The following is a 12,987-nucleotide window of genomic DNA, read 5'->3' on the forward strand; positions in this document are numbered from 1 at the left end:
TCTCGTTCTGGAATGGCTCGGACGCGAATGCCTGAGACGCGATGTTATGCCTGAGGCATTTATACCTCGGATACGCTTATCCTCTTTAGGCAAATTATTCCCAATGAGTAAATCTACCCGTCAACTCCACAGCAAACACTTCCCAGGCTTTTGTTTGTCTTTTCTCTTGTGGCCTTTTGGCGATATAGAATACGGAGCAAAACAATGGCATCTCTACCACTTCCCCGAGTGGAGTCCCTTTTGGATTATACCTCATTCGAGCTCACCGTTTCCCCCTATTTGTCCCAACTGCAATGGCTGCCCGACAGCTTGCGCGAAGCTGGTAGCGATGTGTATAGCTTGCGAGCTGTCTACCTAGCTACCAACCCTTTCGTCTCTGCGATTGCTTTCGGTGGAGTCCTGGCTGGTCTGCTTTTCATTGCAGCTGAGATCAACCGAAACTATTCGCAAGTAGACCGGTTTTGGAGCATTCTCCCTGCGCTGTATAATGTCCATTTCGCCCTCTGGGCTCGTATGTCCGGCATTCAAACCCAGACTTTGGATACTATCGCTGTCGTCACTGTTCTTTGGAGTGTAAGCTGACTTTAATTCCGCGTCCCTACTTGTGCTGACTCGAATTTTGGGATAGGCTCGCTTGACTTTCAACTATTGGCGCAAAGGAGGATATTCGATCGGCTCGGAAGATTACCGCTGGCAGATCGTGCGTTCCAAGGTGAACAATAGCTTTTTGTTCATGATCTTCAACCTCGGATTCATTGCCATCGCTCAGTCGGTGTTGCTCCTTCTTATCACCGCTCCGACCTACATCTTTGTTGTCGCCGCGTACAACCAGGGACCCGAGGTCTTTGGCCTTCCCGACTTGGCCTTCTCTCGTGCTGCGTTTTTCTTCATCATTATTGAATTCTTCGCCGACGGCCAGCAGTGGAAGTTCCAGTCTGCTAAGAAGGAGTACCAAACCAACGCGCGTATTCCCGAGCCCTACAAGGACCAGTTCTCCGCCGAAGATCTTGAGCGGGGCTTTGTTGTCAGCGGCCTATGGTCTTGGTCGCGCCACCCCAACTTCGTTGCTGAGCAGGCCTTTTGGTTGACCATGTATGCTTGGTCCTGCTACCGCACCGAGACTTACTTCAACTGGGCCGGTCTGGGAGCTTTGGGATACCTTGCTATCTTCCAGGGTAGCGTACGCTTAACCGAGGCTATCACCGCTGGCAAGTACCCTGAGTACAGCGACTACCAGGCTCGCGTTGGGAGGTTTATCCCTCGCCTGTCTGTCAAGGCGAAGCAGACCAAGAAGGCCAGCAAGAAGAGCAATTAATTTGTGGGTCGATATATTAGCAAACGAAGAAATCTAAACCAGGGTGAATGTGTTTGTGCTGTGATTCTATATGCTTTTCTAGAGCCTTGTCTCGAACCTATCAATTTTGAAGAATGCACACAATTTTTAATTTTGCCCATACACTTATCGCTTATTGCCAAAGAAGTGGAAACATCAGATATCTGTGGACATGACTTCTGAAGACATGGTCATGCGCTGCGGTTTGGCGTGTAACGAGACGATTGTATACGACGTGCCTGTTCCGCTTCGATGATTGGAAAGAGTCCTCCAAAAGTGCATATGGCAGCATTCATTCTCTCTTTATCTTCGAATTTTTTCACCAACTCAGACAACCAAGACTCCCACTCTGGACCAAGATTCACCAAGATGAATTGGCACCATAGCCATTCGTTAGTTTCATCCCTTCCTCTCAAGTGATTGCGATTCTTTCCGTGGCCATTGTCTTTCCCTCCGCGGTTACATTGAATCGCTCGGCTGCACAACACCATCTTCTCTATGTATTCTTTCATTGACGCGCACTTGTCATACCTAATACCCATGATATCACGTAGGCCTTGGACTGAGCGCATCTTCATGGGAACCTCTCTTCCATATGTCTCCTTCAGAAACTGCCATGCCTCATGTGCATTCAATGCCCCTAGGACACACAGTTCTCGTCGTATGGGCTGTGACACGTTGCTGAAAACCATCATCCAAAGATTCAGGTTAGGCTGGATGCGTTGTGTGCTCAAGCTGCTATATACCGGCAATGTTGTACCAATATCAGTGATCCACAACCCGCCACACTGCTCAAGTTTCTTCTTCATTTGGTCCGCCCAATCTTTGTAGTTCTCAGGGCCGAGAAGCTTTTCTTTCGAACGGTCCGGGCTGTAGAATCGGGACATCTTCTCACGCGAAAGCTGATAGCGTTGTCTTGTCATATCCCAATGTTGATGAGACTGCTCCGGTGTTACCGTCCTGTGTGGAGTAGCATAGTTGCCAGGGGCAAGGGTCTGTCTGTTTTGAAAAACAGTAGTCTTGCTTGGTGCACCACTAAAAAACGGAGGACTGCCGGGCTGGAAATAGCCAGGTTGCTTTCTCTTTACTGGATGATGCCAAGCACGATCGAACGCCCGAAGAGCATCACTCTTCCACTCCGCGTGTATTTCAGGGCCGTGTTTGTGGGAACTTGTGTCATCATTAAGTAGATCCTGGCCATTTTCGCCTCGGAGTGCCGGGATGGGCAGCATCTCTGATTAATCAAGATCCCAGCCTGGCGCTGTAGGAAAATGTCGATTTAACCGAAGTTCTGTGGCTCGGTGTTTTTGTAATGCTCTCCTCTGATATGAACTTCACCATAGGGCTTCGGCAGTTGAAGAATATTGTCAAGAGATTGAGTGCCATAGGTATGATCATGAACAACATATAGCTTTTTTAACTATGTAGACGCCATCTTCATTACCGAATCGTTTGTCCTCTTCGCGTTGGGTCTCTTTGTGGGTATATAGGCAGCTTCATAAGGAGTCCTGAATTGGGTCGACTTCTTAGAGGAATTTGAGACATAATTCAAACGGATTAATTGAAGATATAAAGCGCAAGACATTCGCATGTCTTGGATGTGTCACTGCTACCCAAGAAGACTTGGATCTTATTGGCAAATGTGTCTGATGCAATGTTATTCCGTGCATCTAAAACGGCGATTCAATAGTATCTACGCATAAGAGGCATGAACTTCCAATCTAAGACATGTTTCAATAAAACTCCCTATTATACACTCGGTACAGGTTGTACAGATCCCAATTGGACACGGAGATGGACAGGGGGGGCAAATGAGAGAAAATAAAAAAAGGGAAACGATCTTCTTATTGAGCACGAGAGGAGGAAAGAGGGAAAGGTGTTGTGGGTGTGGATGAGAGCAGACTAAAAGGGAAGATGAGAGGGGAGAAGAAACGGGAGATGCAATCGATAAATACAAAAAGAGAGGCTACAGTGATATCATGCCTCCCGAAACTGAACCAAAAACCAAACCAAAGCGCAAGGATGCAAAGAAGCACAGTCTCCTAATCTATGAAGGAGGAATAGGTGTCTCATCCCGGCCATCCTTACCAGCGGTTTGTTCGGGGCTCTGGAAGTCCGGTGGAGCAATGGTCTTGCCGCCCGTGCCATCAAAGTACTTGGCGAACTCGCCAGACTCGGGGTAGGGGCGCGGGCCAAGGAGACGGACGAGGTCGTCGCGTCCAAGAACTTCCTTAGACAGAAGCTCCTCGGCAACAATACCGAGTTCCTTCTTCTTCTCGGTCAGGAGATCGCGGCACTGCTTGTGGGCCTCGTCGATGATACGGCGCACCTCCATATCAATGGAGCGGGCAGTGTCCTCGGAGAAGGGCTTGTGGAGTTGCTGCTGTCCGTCATCTTCGTAGTAAATGTAACCAAGCTTGGAAGACATGCCGAACTTAGTCACCATGGCAGTAGCCATGCGAGTGACCTTGTTGAAGTCATCACTAGCACCGCTAGTCACACTGTCGAAGTGGATCTCTTCGCTGACACGGCCACCCAGTGTCATGGCCATGCGATCCATCATCTGGTTGACGTTCATCAGGTATGTGTCGCCACCAGCCGGGAGGTATTGGGCATATCCAAGTGCACCTTGTCCGCGAGGAATGATCGAGACCTTCAGCAGCGGGTCAGCCCACTTGAAGTACCAACCGCAGATAGCGTGGCCAGCCTCGTGGTAGGCGACAGTCCGCTTCTCTTCGGGAGAGAGGACAAGGGACTTCTTCTCCAATCCACCAACGACTCGTTCGATGGCTTGCTCGAAGTGGTGCATGCTAACCTTGTCTGCGTTTCCGCGGGCAGCTACAGGGAGGAAGTGTTAGCTTGATACAATACGACGAAAAGAGTACACATAAAAACTTACCAACAAGAGCAGCCTCGTTCACGCAGTTAGCGATATCAGCACCAGCAAAACCAGGAGTCAGAGCAGCAAGTCTGCCCTCCATATACTCCAGGTTCTCGTCGGTGACGATCTTCTTCAAGTAAACACGGAAAATCTGCTTACGACCGTCCATAGTAGGTCGGTCAATGGAGATATGTCGGTCGAATCGACCGGGACGCATGAGGGCCTTGTCAAGAACATCCGGTCGGTTGGTACCGGCCAGGACAACGACTTGCTCCGAGGTGTTGAAACCATCCATCTCAGTGAGAATCTGGTTGAGAGTGCTTTCACGCTCATCGTTTCCACCACCAACGTTCGACTTTGCTCGGGACTTTCCAATTGCATCGATTTCATCAATGAAAATAATGCAAGGGGTGTTCTTCCGGGCATTGGCGAAGAGATCGCGGACACGAGAGGGACCAACACCGACAAACATTTCAACGAACTCTGAACCACTGACACTGTAGAAGGGCACGCCAGATTCACCGGCGGTGGCCTTAGCAAGCAATGTCTTACCAGTACCAGGGGGGCCTGAGAGAATGGCACCACGGGGAATCTTTGCACCTAGCTTCTCGAACCGCTCGGGCTGCTGGAGGAAGCTAACAAATTCCATGATTTCAACCTTGGCTTCGTCCATGCCCGCAACGTCGGCGAACTTGGTCTTAATATCGGTCTCATGATTGAAGCGTTTGGCACGGCTCTTGCCGATGCCAAAGATTCCACTTTGACCACCGGCGCCGCCACCGGCACGTCGCGACATCCAGAAGACACCACCAAGGAAGAGAAGAGTAGGAGCCAATGACATCAGGACACCGCCCCATGGGGTCTCGTCATGATAGGCAACAGGGATACGTTCATGCGATGGAATACCCAGTTCATTCTGAGCTGCTTCAATCTTCATCTCAAAGCTGTCGACAGAACCAATACTGAAATAGACATAAGAGGCAGGCTGACCATTTGAGTCAGGCTGAGTCGAGGCTTCGCCGTTGAGCTCAACCCGAACCTTGGTGCGGTTCAAGACGGTCAATTTCTCCACAAGCCCCTTCTCGAGGTAATTTGCTCGGAATTCTTGCCAAGTGATTTCTCTGCCCCCAGCATCACCGGGGAAGAAGCTGCGGTAGGCGTAGTATGTGACGAGAGCGGTAACGAAGAACGAAACGGGATCGAAGCGGAACTCGAGGACCTTGCCCACGTTTGGGGGGGATTTGCCCTTCTTGTCGCCCTGTTGCTTCTTCTGTTGTTGTTGGTCCTTCTTGGGATCTTGTGTTTGTTTGTTTTCATCCTTAGGATCCTTGTCTTGCTTGGGATCTTTTGGCGGTTGTGAGTTGGATTGCTGTTCGCCCTGCTTTGAGGGTTGCTGCCCCTGCTGCCCCTGCTCTGAATCCTTATTGAAGCGGAGGCTGAATTCTTCATCGCGTTTGGGAATATCATTGCGTTTTTCAGCGGGGTTGTGCAGGTCTGCGATGCCGCGCTTTCTTGATAACTCTTTGGCATCAGGCTCGTATTTCTTGAGGAACTCTTCCAATGCAACATCGGAAGTTGTGGCTTGCCACAGAAACCGCATCATATTAATGCGATCCATCAACGTGGTTGGCTGATTACGGTCGAGGTACTTCCTGACTTCTGGTGGAATCCCATTGCTCATGAGGTGGTTTCGGATCTGCTTACGGCCCACCGGATCCATACCTTCCAGCCATTCGTCCACACGTTCCAGTTCAGCTTCAGTCAAAGCTGACTTTGGTTTATCTGTTTGGTGATCATTGTTCCGGCTATTGTCGTCGGGGGGTGTCGGACCTTGCGTGGCGTAGGTTCTAGCGCGGCTCGATAGAATCAGAGATGAGAGTCTTGATGGTCGCAAACGCACGGAAGCCAGCCCCGTGCGACGGGTCGATTCCGCGATTGTCCTCGAGTAGCGAGCGAGATTGCCTGGCCGTCGGAGCAAGGTAGCCATGGTCGAGGAATGGGAGCCCCGAGGGCTTCGAGGGCGGGGGTAGAAGGTGATCAATCGAGTTCAGATGTAACAGATGATATCACAGTCCATCAAGATTAGACGCGAGGAGGGGAAATTGAGCTGGAAGTTGAGAGGCTCTGGGACATCCAAGTCCGAGGTGACGCCGTGTGGTTCCAGTCGGTTCTAAATTTTCGCCGATCCGGCTGAGTCATCGGAAGCGCATGCCCAGGTGCCGGATGGAAATAGCTTAAAGCCGTGAGCTTCTTCAAAGCCGTTCTTTATTACTTCCGATCTAAGATAAGATTGTCTAATATTATTTTGAATTTGATTGGAGACCTGTCTGTACATATTTATCCCTATAAATATGGCCCACCTTTGCGCCATTCGCTGCGTAATGAAAACCCACAGTTCTCCTGGTCCCTCCATAGACCTCTGCGTGGTTTCGAAATAAGAAGAGGGGCGCATCAATATACAAAAGGTGTGGAAATGGTGTGGTGTAGAGATATAACACCGAAAATAGTTATTCCACCGAAAGGATCGATATAACAAGGTAGATGAAGATAACTTTGGTTCATCATGCAGTCATGGTCACTGCCCGGACAGCGGCCCGCCCGGACCAGCTCCGTCAAATGGAGGGAAATTGGTGGACATATCCGCCCAATCCCACTCAATTGTCATTGGCATCTGCCAGAGATCTTGTGGGACAAATGGCTGCTGGAATGGTGCCATGCCGGGGCTGGCACTGAATGAGTGTTGGTCGGAGAATCCAACAGTACCTATTTGATCAGGACTCAGCATGTCTGAGAACTCCTGCCCAATGCCAGGCATGGCATGGATATTACTTGGAAGGTCAGCAGGGATGCCACTTGTCGGTGGTATTATGGACCCTGGGAATGGCCCTTCTGTGCTGGAGGGGGCTGTAGCCGTAGGATTGGTAAACATGGAGGGAGAGAAAGGTGTGGAGGTGGGTGGTGCTTGTGTACGTTTGGCGGAGGGCGCAGTTGCCGGATGTCCTTCAGTTGCATCTGCAGAGTCTTCTGCTTCGGCATTCTTGCGTTTCTTCCGCGACTGAGACTCTTTTTCGGTTTTATCCAAAACCACCTTGGCAATTCTTTCAAATTCACCGCAAAGACCTAACATACGCTTGATGCTGCCATTGGATTCGTCGGAGACTAGGGTAGACAGGAAAGTGACTACCACGCCCATTAATTTAACATCGGACCGAGCACGAACATCGTTGGGGTTCTGAAGGATGTTGGCGAAAAGTGTTACGAGGGCAGACACCGGGTAGTAGAGAATTAGCCTGATGTCAAATTAGCAGCTGTTTTATTCCACAATACTCTGAAACGTACCAAACACAAGCAAAGTCTCCTTGCGGAATATACTTGATCAAATTAATCGATGCTCTGGCAGCAGTGACGCACAAAACCGCCGACAAGAATACCCTTGGGTTCAAGGGTCGTGCATTCAGCCCCTGTATGGCATAATTGGACAGGCGGCTTGTCCAATACCCGTGATGAACTGACATCCGATGTATGGTTGTCAAGCAATTGTAGTACGCAAAATGTAGAACAACCATGTGGATAATGAGGGGAGTGTGGGTAGCTTGGATTTCATGTTCAGGGCGGAATTCGATAGGAATGCTGTCTTTCCAGTCTTCCAACTCCTTGTCAAGCTCACCGATTGTATTGAGCAGTTCACCGTCTGATTGCTTCGATGCTTTGGCAGAATAAAGTCGCTTGTATACTCTGCTTTCAATAGTTGCAAATTCACACAATGAGCGGAATAGGTTGAACTTGCTCCTACCATCAGATAATGGCACATTTCCAACATTGTCTGGTGGATCTTCGCTTGGTAGCTCGACGTTCATATCATCGTCATCTTGTACAGGTGGTCGACCAGAGCGTAGACAGATGCTGAAAATGGGTCAGTACTTGAGATAGACGCATTCGGGTGTCTCGAATATAGGGGTCATACTCTTTGTCGAGAAGATAGGCTATCCAGAATACTCTCTTCCGCTGCTCAACTTCAACCACGTTGAGGCCAAAGCCAGAACCGCGTTTGTGTAGACCAATGCTGTGGGAAAGTCGAATGGCCGCGGCGACTAGGAAGAAAGCAGGTTGTGGGTTGGGGGTTCCTTGAAGAAATAGTGACTATAATAGTACGTTAGACAAAGCCACCGAAAGCCGAGTAGGACACATTACCATTCCCAATAGCGCTTGCACACTCAGTAGATCAGTGTTACGCATTGTGAGCTCGGTCAGAACTCCCATGGCGTTCTTCAAATACAGCCAAGCTTTTTTATCTTCTTCGTGTGGCACCAGGTTGCTCATAACCCGCAGCCTGTGAGAGATCGCCAAGACAACATTTATACTTGCCCACCAGCCTGAGCCCTCGTAGGGATCACGCGAGTATTGCCGCTCCACCAAGTGCATGAATGTCGCTTCGTGGAACAGCGGGAACACACAATTGAAGTTTTCGAAAAAGTCCTTGAATAGAGAAAGAGCTTCTTCCTTGGGCGGGAGAGGCTTGAAAACGCGCCTTGCGAAAATATCGCTGAAGATCTCGGGTTTCCAATACATCCATTTATTGTCATCGACATATGCTGACGAGATCATGTCCTGGAAGGATGTATCGCCTGTTTTTTCATTGACCCATTGAATGCCCTTGGGGGAGAATATGGAAAATCCAGATGAGGATCCTGGGAAAATGTTAGCAAACCTGCTCTAAACAGTTGCGGAACAAAGCCTACCAATATACCGAGTCTCCCCGCAGTTGTTGGTCACCAAAGAGCACATCATGTCCGACAGCGCCTCGACCTCAGTCTCCGACTTTTGCGACTCCGGTGATGTAGCGGCTGTCTGAGGGCTGGAGATGGAGTCCATACGAGGTGTGGTTTGGTGGGAGCTCGGGGCTTGTTGGGCTGTGGCTGCTTGAGCCATGAACTTGTTGGAGCTTTTCGCTGCGTTCAGCGCATTCGTTCGATCCGCTAGCCGCTTCTCCAATGTTCCAAGATCTGTCTTGCCGCCATCTTCTTCTGACAAAAGACCCGACAAACGCAGCAACGACTCCATCCGTCCCAGTCGGTTTTCGAGGCCTTCGATGTATTTCGCTCTATGCAACAAACAACCGAGTCAGATATAGAGCCTTATACGTAATGAAGTATACAAGTATACATACCCTTTAGGAGGGTTCCGCTTCTTCTCCACTTGTGTGAAGATGCATTCCGTTTTGTAGTTAATGCAGTGTGAGCATTTTGGCATTTTTCCATCGCATTTAATCTTCTTCTTCCGACACATATCGCACGCCTGTTCGCTCATTAGACGTATGCTGGATAACTGTAACGGGTAATGATCCTCACTCTTGCGATCCTCCGTCTCTTCGCATCGTTTGTCTCGTCTCCTGCGCCCAAAGACGAATCATCGTACATAGGACCTGCATGCATCTGAGAATTATCGTAACCGAAGAGCTGTGGTGTCTGGCTCATCATATTAGGCGGGTCGAAGCCCATATCGCCGTCCCCCAAGCCATCCATTTTGCGTCTGAGGGGCAACGGAAACTCCGCGGAGTAGAGGTAATGGCGATGATAAGTGATGAAGGATAATGCGGGGTGCTGCGTCTCAGCGCAGAGGTTATTTTTCCACCCCCTGAGGAAAGAAAAGAGTGCGCTATGGATTATAGGAATGAATGACGCATGGAAGGATAGAACCCTTTCGGACGTTGACAATGAAATCACAGGGCTTGAGCACTGCCCAGGTGAGTTTGGGACTTTAGGTAAGAAATGACTCAACCACACGTGAGAGTAAGGCCAGATGGGATTTCAATTTTGTAAGAAGAAACGCTATACAGTTGCCTTGAACCTTTGAAGATTATTCAGTGGCATGACGGAACACCCGAAACCCGACCGCCGAGCAGATTTGAACTTGACGGTCGATTTCGTCCGATCCGGATAACAGGGGCATCGACTTCCGTTCCATCTCTTCCAATCCACTCTCTCTCTCTGTGCCGATCAAATGCAATTTGCATTATTTGTACGGGGTATGCGGAGGAGCATAATAAATCTTGTGCAGAAGGTGTGTGGCGTTTTCTACGCGATAGGACAGATCCCGTACCCATCACGGGCTTTTGTAACCTTGAGCCTTGGGCCTACGTGCTTCTTATTGTCCAGGGATCGACCTTGTTACTTTGCCTGTGCATGATAAAAAATCGCAAAAAGCGACTGTTGGCAGTGTCATGAGTTGCTATGCTACCAGGGATTGCCAGTTCTGGGGTGCTGGGTTGTTGTATGTCGGATAGATGGATTGTAATAAAAGTACATTGAACGAAGAGCGGCGATCTCGCAGGGATATGTGAAAACAGTACATATAATACAACAAGGGTTCGTAAAGAGCAGTCCTGTTCCTCCGATCTTGTAAATGCCAAACCAACGCCACGCTATATGCCCAAAATATGATGACTTGTTCGTCAATGTTGAGGCTTATTCCGCTTTTCCATCGTTGCCCAAATGTCACTGCCGGAGAAGAGAGAGAGGCCAAAGTCGCATTGATAAAGTCTTAAGCATGTTTGTCGAGGAATTCCTTTGCCTCGTTAATCTTGGTGGCCAAGTATGGACTGCCGCCGCGATCGGGGTGGTTGAGCAGCATGAGCTGGCGGTGGTTCTTGCGAATTTTTTCCTTGGTCAAAGTTCGTTCACTGCGAAGTATTGTCAGTTCTGGCATGTCAAAGATTTGTCGCTCGCACATACGCAAGTTGTAGAATTAGGGAGGCTTCCCGGCGGTTCATGCGCGGTTCGAATCCTCTATAACACGACGTCAGTCAAAATCCCATAAAGTGATAAAGTCAAGAATTCCCACGAACCCCTTATAGAATGCCTTTCCGGCAGCGTTCAATCCTCCCTTGGAGCGGCGGTAGGCGACCAGACCAGCGCGGCCCTGTAGACAATCATTAGTTCCATGTGGCTGAACAATGGCTTGTTGACTCACCAAAAAGGCAGTTGTGGCAATGCCAAATCCAATAGCAAGAACAGAAGTCATTTTGTAGACCGAGGAATATTGAGATGTCGCGAAATGAGATCAAGTCGGTTGGACCGGGGAATAGACGAAGAGGCGTCGGGATAGAAAAGTCAGCGCGGGTGCCCCCAAAAGGGTTTAGCGTGGTCTGCTCCACCATTCAGGCCCAAGCTACAGAAAAAGTTTCTTGCGACTCAACGAAGACATAACCAACACCACTCTACAACCATGCGGTAAGTTTTGCAGTAGATTTTTGTACATACTCGCTCTACAGAATCCTAATATTCTTCTGTTCCGCAGTGTTGAAACTTGTCACTTCTGTTCCCGCCCGGCCTTCCCGAGTAAGGGCATCACATTCGTCCGCAACGATGCCCGACAATTCCGTTTCTGTCGGTCCAAGTGCCACAAGAACTTCAAGATGAAGCGTCAGCCCCGCAAGCTGAAGTGGACCAAGACTCACCGTGCTTCCCGCGGAAAGGAGATGATTGTGGACTCGTCGCTTGTCCTGTCCCAGTTCGCCAAGAAGAGAAACGTCCCCGTCAAGTACGACCGCAACCTTATGGCTGCCACCATCTCCGCCATGGAGAGAGTCGAGGAGATCAGAACCCGCCGCGAGCGTGTGTTCACAAAACGCCGCTTGGCCGGCAAACTCGCCCGCGAGCGCCAGCGCGAGGCGGACCGCAAGGTCGTCAACACGGGCGAGCACCTCATCCGGAAGGAACTCCGGGAGCGCGAGGCGGGTCTGCCCATGGTGGCCGAGCAGAGCAAGGTGTCCAACAGAGTCCACGGCGAGGAGAGAATCCGCCAGAAGCAGAAGAGCAAATTGTTGGTGGATGGCGGAGTCGAGGAGCAGATGGACATCGACTAAATTTTCTTCTGGGTCTCTATTTTTTCTTTTCAATCTTGTTTTCATGCTTCTTCAGATACGACACGGTTCTTGCAACACGCAGATTTTCGGAGTTGGGCATGCTTTGGTGTTTTAAAAGCAATCAATGTTTTTCATCCTATCTCATATCCAGTGGGCTGTTAGCCTCTTGCTGCTTGGGAGGCTAATAAAAATGTGTTTACAACGACCCACAATGTTACATAGGTTGCTAGTCAGTAGTGCAGTGACCAGAGTGGTCAACGACCATAATGAGATCTTTGGAGAACGACCCCAACAAATATCCTATCTAGGCCTACTGTAACCTCTTGTACATCATCTTCAGGGCTATCAACAATGTGCTCTCAGCCAGCCTACAAACCCCTCTACTATACACCGCAAAATAGCTTCAAGCCTTCGATGCATACAGATTTGTAGATCCTAGTCAGATGGTGTGAGAGGTCGTGTCCTACTTTTGTCGCTACTGTTGTCACTCGAGTAATATGTGCTTCCTAGCCTGCTTCAACACGTAGGGTTAATGCCCGATATAAGAGGCCCTCGAGGGATTACACTGAGATATAAAGCAGGAGAAGGTCAGCCGCAGCCAGGCAACAGCAAAGGGATGTCACATCCTAGCATATGCTCATAAAAGAGCTCGTCACGTATAACATAGATGAGTCGAGCACGCGAAGCAGCGTTTGAGGGTTTCCAAGGCTAAAAATAGATAGCCCAGAAATTATAGAGTAAGAAACAGTTGGAAGTCAGATGATCTAAGAGCTAGATGGGAGGTGAGTAAATACGCACGAACAATAAAAATAGGGAAGAACCTGAAGGAATTAAGCGGTGTTCTTGTGCCGCACTTGATTTGATCAGTGGCAGAGCTAGATACAATACAAGAATTCACGGCAAGAGGAT

General features: G+C 49.4%; 6 protein-coding genes across 6 annotated transcripts; 2 read left to right on the forward strand and 4 right to left on the reverse strand.

Moving 5' to 3' along the window:
* Nucleotides 1-204: 204 nt before the first annotated feature.
* Nucleotides 205-1,315, forward strand: N7500_004994 (DUF1295 domain protein; the record flags this gene model as incomplete). Its single annotated transcript, XM_056676139.1, has 2 exons — nucleotides 205-573; nucleotides 629-1,315. The coding sequence occupies 2 exons, from the start codon at nucleotides 205-207 to the stop codon at nucleotides 1,313-1,315; spliced, it is 1,056 nt and encodes a 351-aa protein (XP_056531139.1).
* A 209-nt stretch (nucleotides 1,316-1,524) lies between these two features.
* Nucleotides 1,525-2,565, reverse strand: N7500_004995 (uncharacterized protein; the record flags this gene model as incomplete). The annotated part of the gene is made up of 1 exon (XM_056676140.1): nucleotides 1,525-2,565. One exon carries the CDS (start codon nucleotides 2,563-2,565, stop codon nucleotides 1,525-1,527), a length of 1,041 nt encoding a protein of 346 aa, XP_056531140.1.
* Nucleotides 2,566-3,380: 815 nt separating this feature from the next.
* N7500_004996 (ATP-dependent metallopeptidase FtsH/Yme1/Tma family protein) lies at nucleotides 3,381-6,201 on the reverse strand (the record flags this gene model as incomplete). Its single annotated transcript, XM_056676141.1, has 2 exons — nucleotides 3,381-4,171; nucleotides 4,233-6,201. The coding sequence occupies 2 exons, from the start codon at nucleotides 6,199-6,201 to the stop codon at nucleotides 3,381-3,383; spliced, it is 2,760 nt and encodes a 919-aa protein (XP_056531141.1).
* A 588-nt stretch (nucleotides 6,202-6,789) lies between these two features.
* atrR (transcription factor atrR) lies at nucleotides 6,790-9,736 on the reverse strand (the record flags this gene model as incomplete). The annotated part of the gene is made up of 7 exons (XM_056676142.1): nucleotides 6,790-7,504; nucleotides 7,554-8,117; nucleotides 8,179-8,354; nucleotides 8,406-8,902; nucleotides 8,954-9,315; nucleotides 9,382-9,539; nucleotides 9,563-9,736. The coding sequence occupies 7 exons, from the start codon at nucleotides 9,734-9,736 to the stop codon at nucleotides 6,790-6,792; spliced, it is 2,646 nt and encodes an 881-aa protein (XP_056531142.1).
* Nucleotides 9,737-10,754: 1,018 nt separating this feature from the next.
* On the reverse strand, nucleotides 10,755-11,234 carry pam18 (putative mitochondrial DnaJ chaperone (Tim14); the record flags this gene model as incomplete). The annotated part of the gene is made up of 4 exons (XM_056676143.1): nucleotides 10,755-10,893; nucleotides 10,946-10,999; nucleotides 11,059-11,132; nucleotides 11,184-11,234. 4 exons carry the CDS (start codon nucleotides 11,232-11,234, stop codon nucleotides 10,755-10,757), a joined length of 318 nt encoding a protein of 105 aa, XP_056531143.1.
* Nucleotides 11,235-11,438: 204 nt separating this feature from the next.
* Nucleotides 11,439-12,078, forward strand: N7500_004999 (ribosomal eL24 family protein; the record flags this gene model as incomplete). Its single annotated transcript, XM_056676144.1, has 2 exons — nucleotides 11,439-11,443; nucleotides 11,511-12,078. The coding sequence occupies 2 exons, from the start codon at nucleotides 11,439-11,441 to the stop codon at nucleotides 12,076-12,078; spliced, it is 573 nt and encodes a 190-aa protein (XP_056531144.1).
* Nucleotides 12,079-12,987: the final 909 nt, after the last annotated feature.

Source organism: Penicillium coprophilum (assembly GCF_028826855.1).
Source record: "Penicillium coprophilum strain IBT 35676 chromosome Unknown utg000004l_segment0_segment0, whole genome shotgun sequence".
NCBI classification, from domain to species: Eukaryota; Fungi; Ascomycota; class Eurotiomycetes; order Eurotiales; family Aspergillaceae; genus Penicillium; species Penicillium coprophilum.